This window comes from Geotrypetes seraphini, chromosome 11, assembly GCF_902459505.1.
Source record: "Geotrypetes seraphini chromosome 11, aGeoSer1.1, whole genome shotgun sequence".
NCBI classification, from domain to species: domain Eukaryota; kingdom Metazoa; phylum Chordata; class Amphibia; order Gymnophiona; family Dermophiidae; genus Geotrypetes; species Geotrypetes seraphini.
This window is the reverse complement of record NC_047094.1, coordinates 110,866,768-110,886,128: the sequence shown is the minus strand read 5'-3', so window position 1 is coordinate 110,886,128 and position 19,361 is coordinate 110,866,768. Positions and strand designations below refer to the sequence as shown.

General features: G+C 51.7%; 1 protein-coding gene across 4 annotated transcripts in view; it reads left to right on the top strand.

Moving 5' to 3' along the window:
- The window catches only part of CSE1L (chromosome segregation 1 like), a 147,426-nt gene that overhangs the window by 55,091 nt on the left and 72,974 nt on the right, over window positions 1–19,361 (top strand). For all 4 annotated transcript variants that reach the window (XM_033963264.1, XM_033963261.1, XM_033963262.1 and 1 more), the window contains exons 12-13: window positions 535–737; window positions 8,653–8,737. In XM_033963264.1, the coding sequence (XP_033819155.1) occupies window positions 535–737; window positions 8,653–8,737 (288 nt within the window). The remainder of the gene's footprint in view (window positions 1–534; window positions 738–8,652; window positions 8,738–19,361) is intronic.

Genomic DNA, 19,361 nt, shown 5'->3' with positions numbered 1-19,361 from the left:
CTTTTCTTCTCATTGAAAACTCCATAAAAGTGAATAGTCTGCCACCTTCCTCTTTTGTTAAAAGTTGGGTTAAATAATATTTTTGTTTCCTTATGGGATCCACCCAGCAGATTATGAACTTTTCTTCTCATTGAAAACTCCATAAAAGTGGATAGTCTGCCACCTTCCTCTTTTGTTAAAAGTTGGGTTAAATAATATCTTCGTTTCCTTATGGGATCCACCCAGCTGAAAACCATAATATGAACACACATAATTAGTTTATTAATTATTTATATACTGCCTATCAATGGAGGTTGTCTAAGCAGTTTTTACATTCAGGTACTCGAGCATTTTTTCCCTATCTGTCTTGGCAGGCTTACAATCTACCTAATTTACCTGGGGCAATGGAGGATTAAATGACTTGCCCAGGGTCACAAGGAGCAGTACTGGACTCAAGCCCACAACCTCAGGGTGCTGAGGCTGTAGCCACTCATCTCTGCAAAGTTAAACTTGTGATGACTATATCTAAGGGCTAATTTTTCCTGTATTTTGCAGACATTGACACAAGGAGGCGAGCAGCTTGTGATCTGGTGCGTGGCTTGTGCAAGTTTTTTGAAGGGCCTGTGACAGGAATATTTTCTGGCTATGTTAATTCTATGCTACAAGAGTATGCAAAGAATCCATCTGCAAACTGGAAGCACAAAGATTCAGCAATTTACCTTGTTACATCTTTGGCATCTAAAGCTCAGACACAGAAGGTACATGCTTGTTCTTTTCATTAATGAGTTGTATTTGTGAATGTTTTTGGAAAACATGAGTAAAGAGTACAACTACTACACACAGGATCAATAGAATTTTCATAGGGAAAATATTAAGGATGAGGGAATTATAAACTGTTTTATTTAGATTTTATTTCTTTAGCACTCTCCAGACCAGTAGAGGTTAACTTTACGAATGGGTATATATCTAATCATGACCAGCAGGTGGAGACTGAAAACAAAACTTTGGGACAGTATATCCTAGCCCCTCCTCTCTATTTCCCTCAGTCTTCTTTCAGTCTCCAGCAGGTGTTGAGTGATCTGTACCCATCTCCCTTGGTAGGGCTGTTGGAATTTGTTTAGGGGGTTTATTGTCCCTGTTTTTAGCCGGACGGAGCTTGGGCGGACTCTGTTTGGGGGTTCGTCCGACCTCGGGGGTGTTAAACCCGGCGGGTCACGAGCGGGGTCCCTCCCCCCACTTCCTCCACCTCCCCACATTTTTTTAGAGGAGCCTCAGCAGTAAGCCTTGCCCCCTAAGTCAAGCAAGGCATATTGCTTCGAGAGCCGGTGGAGTCTGTTCTGTAAAAAAAAAAAAAAAAATCCTGAGGTAGTGCTGGTCTGAAGGGTTGTTTCCCTTTAAGAAAACTGTATTTTACTGTATTTTTTCATGTAACCAGCACTTTTTTATAGCTAGGTCGCGTATGGAGCAATTGTGCCCTTCTCCGGGGGAGTAGGACACAATTTTAGTCCAGCCGCGAGGCACTCGCGGCCGGCCTGAACTCGGCGGTTTGGGTCGGTGAGGTGGTGGAGCTCCGTCGGCAGCGGCTGCAGGCGCCCAGAGCTCCCCGCCGATGGTGCCTCGCGAGTCGGCTTGGAGCAGTGGGGAAGCCCGGTCTTCCACAACCGCCCACGGAGGGATTCCCCGAAGGATTCCCTCTCAGCTGATTTTTTGACAGCTGATGCCGGCTTGCCTGCTTTAGCGGCTGAGACTATTCAGGTTTCTCAGCCGCTTCAGGCTATGGAGGGAGCTTTTTTGGCGGGAAAACCGCCATCTTCTCTGTCTGGCCCCTCCATTTTGTCTTCCACCTCAGGTGACCTTCCCCCTGTTTTGACTATGCAGGGGCAAGGTTCTGCTGGGTCCCCTGCTGTGGCAGGGAGTCCCTTGGGACCCTCGGGGGGTTTTTCTCCTGAATTTTTTCTTTTCTTTATGCAGAGCCTATTTTCAGGCGGCTGGGGGTCCCGGTTGCGCCCAGGGGGTTTCGGGGGGTGGGTTTTCCTCCGCGCTCCCTGCGGCTTTGCCTCTTTCGTCTGGCGTGACGTCCCCTCCGCCGCCTCCCTTGTCCAAGCGTCCGCTGGTGTCGTGGGACGAGAATTTGTGGTCGGAGGAACGGGTCGGTCTGGAGGAGGACCTGGACCCTTCTGAGGAGTTCCAGGACTCTCTGGAGGGGACGGAAGCTGGCGGCGGGTTGTCGGATTTCCCGTTCTCCAGTGACGAGGCGTCCGTGGTGCGCCTTTTTCAGAAAGATGAGCTGCCTGACCTTATTCAGCAGGTTTCTTCGGTTTTGCGTTTTGAGGACGCGCCGCCGGAGACTCCGCGTGTGGGGGACCCCCTGTTACGGGGGATCCGTTCCGTTTCCCGCTCTTTTCCTATGCATCAGGATATTCGGGATATTATTCTGGAGCAGTGGAAAACGCCGGAGACGCCGTTTCGGCTGGCGCGCAGCATGGCTCGCCTGTATCCCATTCCGGAAGGGGATCGGGCTACGTTAGCTTCGCCAGTCGTGGATGCGGTGGTCTCGGCAATTTCCAAGCGGCATACCGTGCCTGTTGAGGGCGGTTCTGCCTTGCGGGACTCTGAGGAGCGCAAATTGGAGAGCATCCTTAAGCAAAATTTTCAGGTCTCTGCCTTTGGGGTCCAGGCGGCTATTTGTGGGGGACTGGTCGCTCGCGCCGTGTTTCGGTGGGCGGAGCGGGTCTTGGATCGAGAGTCTGACGACTGGTCTCTGGTGGATCAGGAGGTAGCGAAGATTGAGATGGCGGCCTCATTCCTCTCAGATGCTCTATATGACTTGGTGCGGATCTCGGCTAAGTCTATGGCTTTTGGCGTGGCCGCAAGGCGTGTGTTGTGGCTGCGCGCTTGGGCGGCGGATGCTGCGTCCAAAGCTAAGCTTACTAAATTTCCCTTTCGGGGGTCGTTTTTGTTTGGAGAGGACTTGGATAAGTTGATTCAGACTTTGTCGGACTCGAAAGTTCCCCGTCTGCCGGAGGACCGTGCCCGTCCGGCGTCTCGGGGGGGTGCGGCCCGGGGGCGTTTGCGGGATTTTCGCAAGTATCGCCCTGGGCGTGGGGCTGCTTCTTTCCAGTCTCCGGGATTTTCCCGGGGTCGGTTCTTCCAGCGCATGCAGCCCTTTCGGGGGGCCCGTCGGGGGGCAGGGAATCCCTCCGCCGGTTCCCCCGCTTCCCGTCCTGCACAATGACGCCTTGCCGGCGCCCCCTTTGGTTCCGGTGGGGGCCTGGCTGCGCAAATTTTTCCCCAAATGGGCCGAGATCACGTCCGATCAGTGGGTCCTGGAGGTGGTGCGGGACGGTTATGCCCTGGAGTTCGCCCGCTCTCTGCCGGATTTTTTCCTCGCTTCTCCATGTCAGACTCCGGGGAAGACGCAGGCTTTTCGCCAGACCCTTCAGCGCTTGCTAGATCTCAGGGCAGTTGTTCCGGTGCCCCCTCCGGAGTGGGGCACGGGCAGGTACTCCATTTACTTTGTGGTGCCCAAGAAGGAGGGGACCTTTCGGCCCATCCTCGATTTGAAAGGGGTCAACAGGGCTCTCAAGATTCCCTCTTTCCGTATGGAAACTCTGCGGTCGGTCATTCTGGCGGTTCAGCCGGGGGAGTTTCTCACTTCTCTCGATCTGACGGAGGCCTACTTGCATGTTCCCATTCGGGCCTCTCATCAGCGTTTCCTGCGCTTTGCGATCTTGGGTCGGCACTTTCAGTTCTGTGCGCTTCCCTTTGGGCTGGCCACGGCTCCTCGGACGTTCACCAAGGTGATGGTGGTCGTCGCGGCAGCCTTGCGGTCGGAGGGCATCCTGGTACACCCCTACCTGGACGACTGGTTAATTCGGGCAAAGTCGTTGCAGGAAAGCTCCCGGGTTACTGCTCGGGTGGTGGAGTTTCTCCGATCGCTGGGCTGGGTGGTCAACCTTTCCAAGAGTCGGTTGGGCCCGGCTCAGCGTCTGGAGTACCTAGGGGTGCTGTTCGACACCTCCTTGGGGAGGGTCTTCCTCCCAGAGGGCCGGGTGAGCAAATTGCAATCTCAGATTCGCCTGCTTTTGGCGTCCCGGTGTCCTCGGGCGCGAGATTTCCTCCAGGTCTTGGGGTCGATGGCGGCGTCCCTGGACGTGGTGAGGTGGGCGCGGGCCCACATGCGTCCTCTCCAGTATGCTCTGCTCCGGAGGTGGTCTCCCCAGAGGCACGGGATGGATGTTCCGGTCCCCCTGCGAGGCTTGGCGCGCTGCAGTCTGCGTTGGTGGCTCCAGACCCCTCACCTAGTTCAGGGGGTGGGTCTGGATCTCCCGCAGTGGACAGTGCTCCTGACGGATGCGAGTCTCCTGGGTTGGGGGGCTCAGTGTTTGGGTCACTCAGCTCAGGGCACCTGGTCCGCGGAGGAGGCCGCCTGGTCGATCAACGTGTTGGAGACCAGAGCGGTCCGTCTGGCGCTGTTGGTTTTCCACTCCCTGTTGCTGGGCAAGTCGGTCAGTGTGCTGTCGGACAATGCCACGGCGGTGGCTTAGGTCAATCGTCAGGGGGGCACCAAGAGCACTCAGGTGGCGCAGGAGGCGGCTCTGCTCATGGTTTGGGCAGAATCCCATCTGCTGGACCTCTCGGCCTCTCATATAGCCGGAGTAGACAATGTTCAGGCAGACTTCCTCAGTCGTCACTTTCTAGATCCAGGAGAGTGGTGTCTCAGCGCCGAGGCGTTTCAGTTGATAGTGCAGGCTTGGGGGCAGCCCCTGATGGACCTGATGGCCACGGGTGGCAACGCCAAAGTGCCCCGCTTCTTCAGTCGTCGCAGGGACGGTCTGGCCGAGGGTCTGGATGCTCTGGTCCAGCAGTGGCCAACGGAGGGGCTGTTGTATGTGTTCCCTCCTTGGCCGCTGGTGGGCAGAGTACTTCTTCGCATTGTTCACCATCCGGGTTTGGTGGTGCTGGTGGCGCCGGATTGGCCTCGCCGTCCGTGGTATGCGGATCTGGTGAGGCACCTGGTAGCGGATCCTCTTCCTCTGCCTCTTTCGGACGACCTTCTGATGCAGGGTCCCATTCCCATGTTCGACCCGTCTCCCTTCTGTCTTACGGCGTGGCTCTTGAAAGGGGTCGCCTTAGCAAGAAGGGATATTCAGACAAGGTGATCTCTACACTGTTGGGGTCCCGGAGGCTTTCTACCTCTCGGGCTTATGTGCGGGTTTGGCGTCTCTTTGAGGAATGGTGTCGGGCGCGGGGAGTGACCTCTTTTCGCGCTTATCTGCCTAACATTCTGGAGTTCTTGCAGGATGGCCTGGATAGAGGCCTGGCTTGGTCTTCTCTCCGGGTTCATATTGCGGCCCTGTCGGCCTTTCGAGGGTTGGTGTCAGGTCAGCGTTTATCGGCTCTTCCTGATGTGATTCGGTTTTTGCGGGCGGCCAAGTTGCTTAGGCCTCCCCTACGGCCCTCGGTTCCCTCTTGGGATCTTAATCTGGTTCTCTCTGTTTTGGTGCGTCCGCCTTTCGAGCCCTTGGACGACTGTTCTTTGAAGGACCTTACTTTGAAGGCGGTCTTTTTGGTGGCCATTACTTCTGCTAGGCGTGTTTCTGAGCTGCAGGCTTTCTCTTGTAGGGCTCCCTTCTTGGAGTTTTCTAGGGAGCGGGTCGTCTTGCGGCCTGTTCCTTCCTTTCTGCCGAAGGTTGTTTCTCCTTTTCATGTCAATCAATCGGTGGTTCTCCCGGTCTTGGGTGGTCGGGAGGGCTCTTCTGAGCAACGGCAGCTGCGCAAGTTGGATGTCGGTCGGGTCCTTCGCTCTTATGTGCAGCGGACCCAGGAATTCCGGAAGTCCGATCATCTCTTTGTCCTCCTGGCGGGTCCTCGTCGGGGAGCGGGCGCTTCTAAGGCTACTATTGCGCGCTGGATCAAGGAGACGATTGCTTCCGCTTATCTTCTGAAACAGCAGCCTGTTCCGGAGTTTCTCAAGGCTCATTCCACTCGGGGTCAGGCGGCTTCTTGGGCTGAGTCGTCGCTCGTGCCTCCAGTGGATATTTGTAAGGCTGCGGTTTGGTCCTCCTTGCATTCCTTTGTTCGTCATTATCGGGTTGATGTGCAGGCGCGTCGGGACGCGGTGTTCGGTGAGCGTGTACTGGTATCGGCCCTTCGGGGGTCCCGCCCGTGAGAGGGACTGCTTTGGTACGTCCCATTCGTAAAGTTAACCTCTACTGGTCTGGAGAGTGCTAAAGAAGGAGAAATTAGGTTCTTACCTGCTAATTTACTTTCTTTTAGCTTCTCCAGACCAGTAGAGGTCCCCACCCTGTCTGTTGTTGTTGTTGTTGGGGCTGTTGCGCGGGCAGTTTTTGGTTTTTGCTGCGGGTTCTAGTATTTTTCTAGGGCCGGGGAGAATTGAAGAACAGCGGCTGTGGCTCGGCTGGCTTAGCTGGCGAGCTGTGGGGACATTCTTCCTTCGGGAATTTCTCCTCTGCATTTTCCAACAGCATTTTGGGTATGTTATTTGTTACTCCTTTTGGAGTATTGTTTTTTCTCTCTGTTGTTTTCCAGTTCTTGGTTCTGCTTGGCTATTCGGCAGACTGAGGGAAATAGAGAGGAGGGGCTAGGATATACTGTCCCAAAGTTTTGTTTTCAGTCTCCACCTGCTGGTCATGATTAGATATATACCCATTCGTAAAGTTAACCTCTACTGGTCTGGAGAAGCTAAAAGAAAGTAAATTAGCAGGTAAGAACCTAATTTCTCCTTACCATTCAACAAAACTTGTGCTTGAGAATTGAATAAAAATCACTATTTATAATATAAAACAGAAATACAATAAAATCAATAAGATATTATATTCATGTATATTTTTTGTTGTATATGGAAGTGGGAGGGGGTGGGGGTTATATCTTTTTGTTGTATGATATGGTAGATTTTCAAGTGATATTGTATTCTAATTGTTTGATATTTACTGTACATTTGTTGTGAATTATAAAATTAATAAAAAATTTAAAAAAAAAAAAGAAATACAATAAAATTGTATAGAACATAGAAATTCAATAAAGATGCCTAATTATTGTATTTCCTGTGGATTCAATTAATTGGCAAGGAAATATCCTATGCAAATACTTTTTTTTTTTTAGTATTCTTGATAAAAAAACAACACTAAAATCATATAGACATATCGATATAAAACATACTAAACTGCATGTAGTCTAACATGAATTCAGCACCATCCCAAGTCCATAGCTCTTTACTAAAGGCCATTACTTTTCATTCATTGGTTCCATTTTTTAAAATATATATGAGTATTTGTCCTGTTATTTAATGTAACTTCATGGGGTCTACTAAAAGTCGGTTCTTTTGCGTCCCTCCACACCGGCACAGATGGATGGATATATTCTCTTCTACCGGCAGGTGGAAACTAAGAACACACTGAATTCTAACAATACAAGTGGACTATGCTGTCTCTCATAGTCTGTCCTCAGTCTCCAGCAGGTGGAGTGGTAAGCCTGTGCTGTCCTGTTCAACACCTCCCTGAATTGGGTAGCACTAGCGTCAATTATATTGCTGCGTTAGTTAGTCCCAGACACTCCCACTTTGGAACATTGGAGGGCACTTCTTATACTGCATTTGGAGTGGCGGAGAATGCCCAATTTAGACACTCCTGGAGGAAGGCTATAGTTCACTTGGGAGCCATTTTGGAATTCATTAACACCAACCGCCCGAAGCAGATTACTCAAACCTGTGACCAATTTATATTGTCATGTTTTTTTGTTTTTTTTTTCAGAGCAAGCTTGATTATTCTTTTGTATCTTATGGGTAGGGAAGGGTTGGAGAAAATATGAAAATGTGATTGTATCTGCTCAATTTCTTGGTTCATAGACAGTGGAAGTCGTCAGCACGCTGACAATCCAGCACCGACAATTCGATGCAAGACAGAAGTATGTGGGGGAAAAAGTAATTTTTAAAGAGCTCCGACAGGGGGTTTGGGGTGGCAACCCCCCCACTTTATTGGTTAGTGTTCGCGCTGCTGTTGGAGAGGGGTTCGGGGGGTTGGAAACCTCCATTATAGCGAAAACGGAACTTTTTCTGATTTTTTTTTTTTGGAAAAGTTCCGTTTTCTCTATAATGTGGGGGGTTTCACTCACACCCCCCCCCCCACAACAGCAGCACGAACACTAACCAATAAAGTGGGGGGGTTGCCACCCCAAACTCCCAGTCGGAGCTCTTTAAAAATTATTTTTTTCCCCCGCGCGCTTCTGTCTTCCGCCGAATTGTTGGCGCGCTGGCGTCTGGCGCGCGATTATCCCGTCACCCAATTTCTTCTACATTGCGGCTGTTTTCTATGACTATATTATTTCTATGCCTGCATTGCTCTCAATAAAATACATTAAGAAAAAAAAAACCTGTTCTTGAAAATGAAGCCACTATTAGCTCCCTAACTGATGTCAAGTTTTAAAATCTGTCTAATGGGTTTTGACAGGCTCCAGCCCTGTCTCATTCAGTTCCTTTTACCAAATTTTGGCATTTTAACATTAAATTTTATCCAGCCATAAACTGTAAACAGATTCCTGCGAGTCAGAATAATTGTTGGAAGGAGATGATCTCAGTAATATAATTTTAACCTTTTTAAAGCAGTTGTTTATCTTATAAACACTAACCAAATTTGTTTATGATTTCATTTAAAGCATGGAATAACACAAGCAAATGAACTGGTTAACCTGTCTGAATTCTTTGTGAATCATATACTACCTGATTTGAAGTCTGTAAATGGTAAGTTGGCTGTATTTTGTAAGTGCTATGCTTTTTTATTCTGGGTTTTTTTTTCTTTTTAGCAACTTTTTAGCAACTGTAGCAACTGTGATTTCCACTAGATTATGGATTCAATAGCATGGCAAGATAATTTGAGGATTTATAATCTTTAGTGAATATTCACACAGATACTTAATAAAGTTCTTAATCCTGAACCTTGGTTGAGACCTCTGGTGTGGTGTGTTACGCCTGATGGTCAAAGCACACTGGTTGTCCATTCCCCATCCATCTCCTATAAAATAATGCTGTTAACCTTCAAAACTAGACAAACAGAACAGCCAGAATTCATCAAAAGACTTCTAATACTCCTAATTTCCCAACATATTCTCTGGTCATGAAATCAAAATCTGCTAACAATTCCATTGCTAAAAATTATCAATACTATGTGCAATAATATTCTCTCTGTTACTGCTCCCATGCTCTGGAATTAAGCACCGGCATACTTATGAGAGATCTGCAGGTTAGATAATTACAAGACCAGCTTAAAAACAATGCTTTTTAAAGATGCGTTTACAGTATGATTGTCCTTTTAAGGACATTTAAATTGATTTCTAACCCAGCTTCTGTGGCAATTATAGCAATACAGTTTACATTTTTATCCCTTACCTTCCGTTTTTTCCTTAACTGTTCTTTTCTTTCTGTTTATTATAGTTCTACCCTTTTTCCTCTTGTGTGAGTTTGATTTGTGAGACTTTGTAGATGTCTTTATTGGATAAAAATTAGTTACTAATTTTAATGTCTGTACTACCCTGCGTTCTGTTTTTTATTTATTGTAAAGCCGCTTTGTAATTTAAAAAGGCTGGATAACAAATTTTTAATAAACTTGAAACTTGATTTAATAAAATTGGGAGATGAGTGTATTATGATTATTTTCCAAAAAGCATAAATTTGGACTTAGATGGATTGAGAATTAGCTTATTATCCCAGGACAAGCAGGCATGATATTCTCACATGTGGGTGATGTCATCTACGGAGCCCCAGCGCGGACAGCTTTTCAAGCAAACTTGATTGAAGTTTCAAGTTTGCTACACTGCACCACGCATGTGCATGCCTTCTTGCCCACTAGAGGGCGCCTCCCCACCTCGTGGTCCTCAGTTCATTCTCTTCCGCGGAGCCAGAAGCCCTGTGGAAATTGTGCTCTTAGTTTTGCCTTCTGTCACCGCGGCTGTGTCTCTTTTTTGACTCGGTCGCTGTGTTTTTCTCTTTTGTTCTTTTTATTTCTTTCAGTTTTCGTCAAAAAAAAAAAAATAATAATCTTTTTTGTTCGGCTCCGGGGGCTCCCGGTAGCCGCGGCCGCGGGACCTCGCTTGTTCCCGGCCGGTTTTTGGGCCCATGTCCCGTCCTGTGACTGGCTTCAAAAAGTGCACCCGGTGCGATCAGCTCCTTTCAATTACCGATCCTCACCGGTGGTGCTTGCGTTGTCTGGGCCCTGAGCACCCCACCGACACTTGTTCCCGGTGCTCCACTTTTCAGAGGAGAGCTCTCCGCCGCTGTCAGGCGCGTATGGCGGAGCTCTTTGCAGTGGACCCCGTGGCGGGGAAGGCCTCGGCCCCGGCCTTGACCTCGGCCTCGACTCCTTCGTCCTTGCCCCGGGAGCCCTCGACGTCGAAGCCAGTGTCTTCGACTCCGAAGTCGGCGAAGGGTAAGTCCTCACTTCCTTCTTCTGTTTCAGCCTCGAAGAAGCCATCCTCGAGTTCCTCGGCGGGGGCGGGTGGGTCGTCCTCGGCCCCGCCCCGAGCGCCGAAGTCGGGTGCCCCGCGGGAATACTTGGTACCGAGGTCGCCCTCGAGGGAGCACCCGACGGCCCCGGATCTGCCGGCTGTGATGGGAGTACCCGTCTTCCAGGACTTGCTCCGGGCTCTCATCGCCTCGGAGCTGTCCGGGGCCCTCACGCACCTTCAGCAGGCTTCGGCCTCGGCTGCCCCGGTGTCGGTGACCTCGGTCTCGGTGCCCTCGACTTCGGGCCCGGGGGGGGGGGGTTTCGGCCTCGGCCCCGACCTTGCCCTCGACCTCGGCGGACCAGCCTGAGCGGAGCGTACGGCCTCAGGACAAGGTGCGGCGAGTTCGGAGGATCTCTTCCTCTTCGTCCTCGTCGAGGTCCTCCCGGGGTTCCTCGCCCTCGGGTCGGCCTCGGGTGAAGCGTCGATCGAGGAAGCCCAAACGCCAACGGGCCTCTCCTCGACGCCGCGGTCGCTCCTCGCCGACCGGGGCGGAGACCCTGCGGGTCTCCGAACTACGCCTCGACAATCCGAGGCTGTTCCGTTCGTCTGAGGTTGAGTGCTCGAGGGACTCTTCGCCAAGACGAAAGGGGCGTGCCTCGGTGCCACATACCCCGGGGACTTCCCGAAGGGGTTCCTCGGGGCATGGGCGGTCCCCGACCCCGCCTAGATCGCTCGGTGCGGCTTCTTGGGGTTCGGGGTCTGGCACGGGAAGGGAACCTCGTTACTCACGCGAGGCTTCTCCTTCCTTCTTGGCGAGGCGCTCGTCTTGATCACCGTCTCCGCCTTCGAAGCCCTCCTCTTTCTCTAGATTCGTTCTAGATATGGGAAGGGCTTTGGACCTTGACCTGGGAGCAGGATCAAAGTACACCAAGGAGTTTTTGGAGGAGCAGGATTTACCCTCTCCCCCAAGAGAGATGCCTTGTCTCCCTCTTAATAAGGTTCTAAACCAGACCTTTTTGAGGAACCTTGACTCCCCTCTTACAGTCACAGCGGTGCCTTCTAAGATGGAGTCCAAATATCGCACTGTCCCGTGCAAGGGCTTTGATAAGGCACAGCTGTCCCACCAGTCCCTACTGGTCGAGTCAGCTTTGAAGAAGTCGCAGCCCTCCAGGGTCTCTGCGGCGGTTCCCCCCGGATGGGAGGGACGGACCTTGGACAAGTTTGGTCGTCGCCTCTATTCCAACTCTTTGATGGCGACCAGGGTCCTAAATTACGCATTCACCTTCTCATCTTATCTGAGACAGATGGTGAAGTCCTTGCCGAGGTATTATGGAGTCATGCCGGATTCCCATAAAGAGGATTTTGGGGCTTTTATGTCCAATTTGTCCCAGCTGCGTCTCTACCTCTTCCATGCTGTGTACGACGCATTTGAGCTCGCCTCTCGTGTGTCCGCCTTTTCGGTGGCCATGCGCCGCCTGGCATGGCTCCGTACCCTGGATATGGGCCAAAATTTGCAAGAGCGTCTGGCCAATCTTCCATGTGTTGGCTCAGAGCTGTTTGATGAGTCCTTGGAGGCGGCGACCAAGCCTTTGTCGGAACACGAGCGCTCTATTGCCTCGTTGGTCCGTCCCAAACCCCGGGCTCCGCCGCAGAAGCCGTTTAGACCCCCTCCGCGGCGGTACCCGCAGAAGTCGACGCCGGCCTTCTCCAGGCCACCGCCCAGACGTCCCCAACAGCAGGGCAGGGCGTCCCAGCCAAAGCCTCTAGCGCAAGGAGCGGCTAAACCCGCTCCGTCTTTTTGACGTGATGCGCGGTTGGGGGTGGGCCCCCTCTGCACTGTCAAAAGACCCCCTTCCTATCGGGGGCCGATTGCAGGCCTTTCTCCCAGCCTGGGCCGAGATCACGTCGGACGCTTGGGTGCTCCGGATCATCTCCGAGGGTTACTCGCTAAACTTCTTAGCCATGCCGCCAGAACAGCCGCCGGTGCCTTCTCCTGGCTGTCGAGACCTGCTTCCTACTCTCCTTGCGGAAGCCAGGTCCTTGTTGTGCCTTCGGGCGGTGGAGCCCGTGCCCCCGAACCAAAGGGGACGGGAGTTTTACTCCCGTTACTTTTTGGTCCCGAAGAAGACAGGGGACTTACGCCCCATTCTGGACCTCATGGGGCTCAACAAGTTCCTGGTCCGGGAGAAGTTCCGTATGTTGTCCCTTCCAGTCCTGTACCCTCTGTTAGAATCGGGGGACTGGATGTGCTCCCTGGACCTGAAGGAAGCGTATACTCATGTTCCGGTGCATCCCGCCTTCCGCCAGTACTTACGGTTCCAGGTGGGGGAGTTGCACCTCCAATTTCGCGTCCTTCCCTTCGGGCTGGCCTCGTCTCCTCGGGTCTTTACGAAGTGTATGGTGGTGGTCGCGGCTGCCCTAAGATCTCAGGGACTGCAGGTCTTCCCCTACCTGGACGATTGGCTGATCAAGGCTCCGTCCCGGGAGAGGGTTATCTCAGCGACCCGACAGACTATCAGTTTTCTTCAACGTCTGGGGTTCGAGGTAAATTTTCCCAAGTCGCAGTTGTGCCCGGCTCAATCCCTTCAGTTTATCGGGGCCGTGCTGGACACGGTTCGCCTTCGTGCGTTCCTTCCCTCGTCGAGACTGGAGGCTCTGCTTTGCCTTGCCCGCCAGATTTCGCTGCAACGCTCCGTCTCTGCGCACAGGCTGATGATTCTACTCGGCCACATGGCTTCGACTGTTCATGTCATGCCGTTTGCCAGATTGCATCTGAGACTTCCTCAGTGGACCTTGGCCTCCCAGTGGCGTCAGGATCGAGACCCGCTCTCCTTCCCTGTCACGATCACTCCTTCCTTGAGACGATCGCTCTGTTGGTGGACCAACTCTTCCAATCTTTCCGGGGGTTTGCTCTTTCTCGTCCCTCCACATCGCAAGGTCCTGACCACGGACTCTTCGGAGTATGCGTGGGGAGCTCACCTCGACGGTCTGCGGACTCAAGCGCTATGGTCGGCGGAGGACCGTGTCTGTCACATCAATGTGTTGGAGCTTCGTGCCATCTTTCTGGCAGCTTGGGCGTTCGGTCATCTGCTCCGCGATCAGGTGGTCCTGGTACGGACGGACAACCAAGTGGCAATGTATTATGTAAACAAGCAAGGGGGAACGGGCTCCTGGTCCCTGTGCCAGGAGGCCTTGCGCCTTTGGGAATGGGCGACTTCCCAGAACATCTTCCTGTGGGCGGTTTACATTCAGGGAGAGAAGAATTGTCTGGCCGACAAACTCAGTCGTCTTCTCCAGCCGCACGAGTGGTCGCTAAACTCCCAAGTTCTGCGCGAGGTCTTCGACCGCTGGGGAACACCTCAGGTGGATCTGTTTGCCTCCCCGGAGACTCACAAACTGCCCCTCTATTGTTCACGGATTTACTCCCGGGACCGTCTCGAGGCAGATGCCTTCCTTCTCGACTGGGGAGGGAGATTCCTTTATGCGTTTCCTCCTTTTCCTCTGATCTTGAGGACGTTGGTTCACCTCAAGTCGTCTGGAGCCACTATGATTCTCATCGCGCCTCGTTGGCCTCGTCAGCACTGGTTCTCCCTGCTCCTTCAACTCAGTGTCAGGGAGCCTCTACTTCTGCCTGTGTTTCCCTCTCTGCTGTCTCAGAGTCGGGGTTCGCTGTTGCATCCCAATCTGCAGTCACTACATCTGACGGCGTGGTTCCTTTCCCCCTGACTTCAGCGGTCAGGGAGGTGTTGGAAGCCTCGCGCAAGGCCTCGACTCGGCTTTGTTATTCCCAGAAGTGGACCAGATTTTCATCCTGGTGTACCTCGCACCGTCTGGATCCATGTTTGGTTCCGGTGTCCTCGGTTCTGGAATATTTGTTGCATTTGTCTGAGTCTGGACTGAAGACAACTTCCATCCGGGTGCATCTCAGTTACTTGCTGCTTTCCATCGGCATCTAGAGGGACGTTCTCTCTCTCTGCATCCTCTGGTGGTTCTTTTCATGAAGGGTTTAGTTAATGTTAATCCTCCTCTGAAACCTCCTCCGATAGTTTGGGATCTTAATGTGGTCTTGGCTCAGCTGATGAAACCTCCTTTTGAGCCAATGGACAAGTCTCTTCTTAAGTTTCTCACTTGGAAGGTGGTCTTTTTACTTGCGCTCACGTCTGCTCGTCGGATTAGTGAGCTACAGGCTTTGGTTGCGGACCCGCCCTTTACTGTATTCCATCATGACAAGGTGGTTCTTCGCACCCATCCTAAATTTCTTCCTAAGGTTGTGTCTGATTTCCACCTCAATCAGTCTATTGTTCTTCCGGTGTTCTTCCCGAAGCCCCACTCTCATCCTGGAGAGGCGGCGCTTCACACGCTTGACTGTAAGAGGGCGTTGGCTTTTTATCTCCAACGTACCAAGTCTCATCGGAAAGTTCCTCAATTATTTTTGTCCTTTGATCCTAATCGGCAGGGACATCCTGTTTCCAAGCGCACCTTGTCCAACTGGCTAGCTGCTTGTATTTCTTTTTGCTACGCTCAGGCTGGTCTCACGCTCCATGGTCGAGTCACGGGGCATAAGGTCCGGGCGATGGCAGCTTCTGTTGCTTTCCTCCGGTCTACTCATATGGAGGACATTTGTAAAGCTGCCACTTGGTCTTCGGTTCATACGTTCACCTCCCACTACTGTCTGGACACTTTGTCCAGAAGCGACGGCCGGTTTGGCCAGTCAGTGTTACGTAACCTGTTTTCCTAAATTGCCATCCTCCCACCTGCCCTTTTTTGGTTGGCTTGGAGGTCACCCACATGTGAGAATATCAAAACATGTGTTATCCAGGGACAGCAGGCATATATTCTCACAACCCGCCCTCCTCCCCGGGGATGGCTTCTTTGCTGGTTATGGAACTGAGGACCACGAGGTGGGGATGCGCCCTCTAGTGGGCAAGAAGGCATGCACATGCGTGGTGCAGTGTAGCAAACTTGAAACTTCAATCAAGTTTGCTTGAAAAGTTGTCCGCGCTGGGGCTCCGTAGATGACGTCACCCACATGTGAGAATATATGCCTGCTGTCCCTGGATAACACCTGTTACGGTAAGTAACTGTGCTTTATGACCTAGCCAATCAATTACATATGGTCGAAATAGCCGTTTTATCAGAAGAATATAAAGTGGCTAGAATTTGTGTAAAGATTGAAGTATAGTTAGACATGGAGATAAAAAATGTTAAATAATGTAGGACATAGAACTGAACCTTGAGGAACTCCTGCAGGAAGAGTGAAATCCTGTGAAATTTCCATTCCAAAATGTACATTATATGTATGATTATGGAGAAATGAAGAAAATCATACCAATACTGTATCTTGAATCCCAATATCATGTAGCTGATGCAATAAAATTGAATGATCTACAAGATCAAAAGCTGCAGTTAGATCAGGGGTGTCCAATGTCAGTCCTCGAGGGCCGCAATCCAGTCGGGTTTTCAGGATTTCCCCAATGAATATGCATGAGATCTATTAGCATACAATGAAAGCAGTGCATGCAAATAGACCTCATGTATATTCATTGGGGAAATCCTGAAAATCCGACTGGACTGCGGCCCTCGAGGACTGACATTGGACACCCCTGAGTTAGATCAAGAGAGAATAGAAAAACAGATTTGGCTTGTGCTAGGTGATACTGAATATTTGTGGTTATGCCCAAAAGAGCTGTCTCTATACTTTGGTGCTTTCTAAAACTTGTCTGATTAAGATGTAATGCATTGGACATTTCCAAGAAATCTTGCAATTGTGTATGAACTATATCCTCTTTTAAAAAAAAAGCAATGAATGAATTATCCCAGGACAAGCAGGCAGCATATTCTTAACACATGGGTGACGTCACCGACGGAGCCCTCGGTACGGACCTTTTTAACTAGAAGTTTCTAGTTGGCCGCACCGCGCGTGCGCGAGTGCCTTCCCGCCCGACGGAGGAGTGCGTGGTCCCCAGTTTCTTCGTTTCCGCGGAGCGAAGAAGACGCGTGTATTTTTTCAACGGCCGTTGAAATCACTTTTTGCCTTCCCGCTCGCGCTTTTGTTCTAAATTTTTCTCCCTCTACCTTCGGGTTTCCTTTTTATTTGAATTGCAAAAAAAAAAAAAAAAAAAAAAAACTTTGATTTTTTCCTTTTTCTTTCGTTTTTGCCCCGGCGGGGCCTGTTGCCATTATACAGGCCTCGGACTTCGATTTTGCGGAGGCTATCTTCCCCTTCATGCCCCCGCAGGTCGGTTTTAAGAAGTGCCAGCGGTGTGCACGCCCGATCTCCGTATCTGACCCACACAATTGGTGTTTGCAGTGCCTGGGTCCGGAGCATCGGGCGGACTCCTGCACCCGCTGTGCCACTTTGCAAAAACGAACTCTTAAAAACCGAAGAATCCAGCAAACCCTTCTCTTCGGCACCGAGTCGGCGATGGATTCCTCACCTTCAACGGCGGTACCGCAAAAATCGGCACCGTCAAGCTCGACACCGACCGACCCCGCATCGGCGCCACTGGCGCCAGGTAAGCCGGCTAAGAAGCCTTCCTCTTCCCTCGAGCGCCCTCCTGCTACGGTGGCGACACCGTCCCTACCGGCATCGCACCGGTCCCGTAAACGCTCCGCCCCGATATCGGTGAGTGCCTCGTCATCGGCCTCATCATCGCCGGGGCGTGGAGCGGCATCCAAGGAACCGAAGAAAAAGAAAGCGGTTCCGATGCCACCCCTAGATGACCGTATCTCGGCCATTCTACAAACTCAGCTTCAGGAGCAGTTGAAGAAACAACTTGAACAACTGCTACCCTCTATCCTGGCACCGCTCCTTCCGGTACCAGACCGGCCCGAGCCCCGCACCGAGCCCCCGGTGTCCACTCCTTCGGTACCGGTAAACACCTCTATGCCGATCCTTTCGGCCCAACAACTTCATGATGATCCAGTGGTTCATTCTCAACCCACAGTGGATCCTCCTCGGCACCAGGCGGTACGGCACTCTTCTCGGGACCGAGAACGACGCCGATCGTCCTCCCCTGGTACCGTTTCGGTGCGCTCTGGTAAATCTTTGTCCAAGACTCGCCACACCGCACCCTCCACCCCGGTGTCCCGACATGCACCAGAGGTCAGGGATCCTGATTTATGGGAGGAGACTCCTCTCGGTACCGAGGAGGATCCCTCCTCATCTGATGAGGAACCATCGGCACCTGATGCCACCTCTAAACCTGAACAGTCCTCTTTTTCTAAATTTCTGAGGGAAATGTCTGCTGCTCTGTCCCTTCCCCTGGAATCTGACTCCAAAAAGTCCCAAGCCTTTTTAGAAGCCTTAGACTTTGAGCAACCTCCTAAGGAGTTCCTCAAGCTTCCCGTACATGACATCCTACGGGAGACATTCTACAAAAACTTGGAAAATCCCCTCACGGTACCGGGAGCTCCCCGTAAACTGGACAACCTTTACCGTGTCATCCCTATTCCTGGATTCGACAAATCTCAATTGCCCCATGAGTCCCTTCTGGTGGAATCCACCTTAAAAAAGACTCAGGGCTCCAGTGTCTATGCCTCTACCCCTCCTGGCAGAGAAGGTAAGACCATGGACAAGTTTGGCAAGAGGCTTTACCAAAATGCCATGCTTGCCAACAGGGCAAACAACTATTCCTTCCATTTTTCCTTCTATCTCAAACACTTGGTCCAACAGCTGTCTGCCCTCCAGAAGTACCTACCTGAGCGCAAGGTCCCGCTATTCCAACAGCACATCTCTGGCCTTCTCCAAATGCGCAAGTATATGGTCCGCTCGATATACGACTCCTTCGAGCTCACCTCTCGGGCCTCTGCCATGGCTGTAGCCATGCGTCGCTTGGCCTGGCTCAGAGTCTCCGACCTGGACATCAACCACCAGGACCGTCTGGCCAACGCCCCCTGTCTCGGGGATGAGCTTTTTGGAGAGTCACTGGATTCCACCACCCAGAAACTCTCTGCCCATGAGACCAGGTGGGACACCCTGATCAAGCCGAAAAAGAAGGCACCGCCTACCCGACCTTATCGGCCATAAACATCTTATCAACGGAGGTTCTCAGCCAGGCCACTCAATCCGCCTCCTCAGCAATCTAGGCGGCCCCGTCAACAGCAACATCACGCTCAGGCTCGATCTCAGGCCTCTCAACCCTCTAAGCCTCCTCAGCCTACTAAACAAACTCAGCCCTTTTGACTCTTCTCTCCAGGGCATAGCCAGTCATCCACCCTTGCTACCTCTTCCACAACCCATCGGAGGTCGTCTCACCATTTTCTCCAGCCGTTGGGAAATCATTACATCGGACCAGTGGGTCCTCAACATCATCCGCCACGGCTACTCTCTCAACTTCCAGACTCTACCTCCGGACAACCTTCCCGTAGAGTCTGCTTCAAACTCATCTCAAACCCCCCTCCTCCTGAGGGAGGTTCAATCCCTCCTCCTTCTCAATGCCATCGAAGAAGTACCTCCAGATCAACGGGGGCAGGGATTCTACTCCCGCTACTTCCTGGTACCCAAAAAGACGGGAGACCTCCGTCCCATTCTCGATCTCAGGGACCTCAACAAGTGTCTGGTCAAGGAGAAGTTCAGAATGCTCTCCCTTGCCACGCTCTACCCTCTTCTTTCTCAACACGACTGGCTATGTTCCCTGGACCTCAAAGAGGCCTACACTCACATCTCCATCAATCAAAATTCTCGCCGCTACCTACGGTTCCAGGTACTGCACCATCACTATCAGTACAAGGTGCTACCGTTCGGCCTCGCTTCCTCACCCAGGGTCTTCACCAAGTGCCTTATAGTGGTAGCGGCCTTCCTCAGGTCTCACAACCTCCAGGTGTTCCCCTATTTGGACGATTGGTTGGTGAAAGCACCTACGTCTCAACTTGTGCTACAGGCTACTCATCACACCATCTCTCTCCTCCACCTCCTGGGGTTC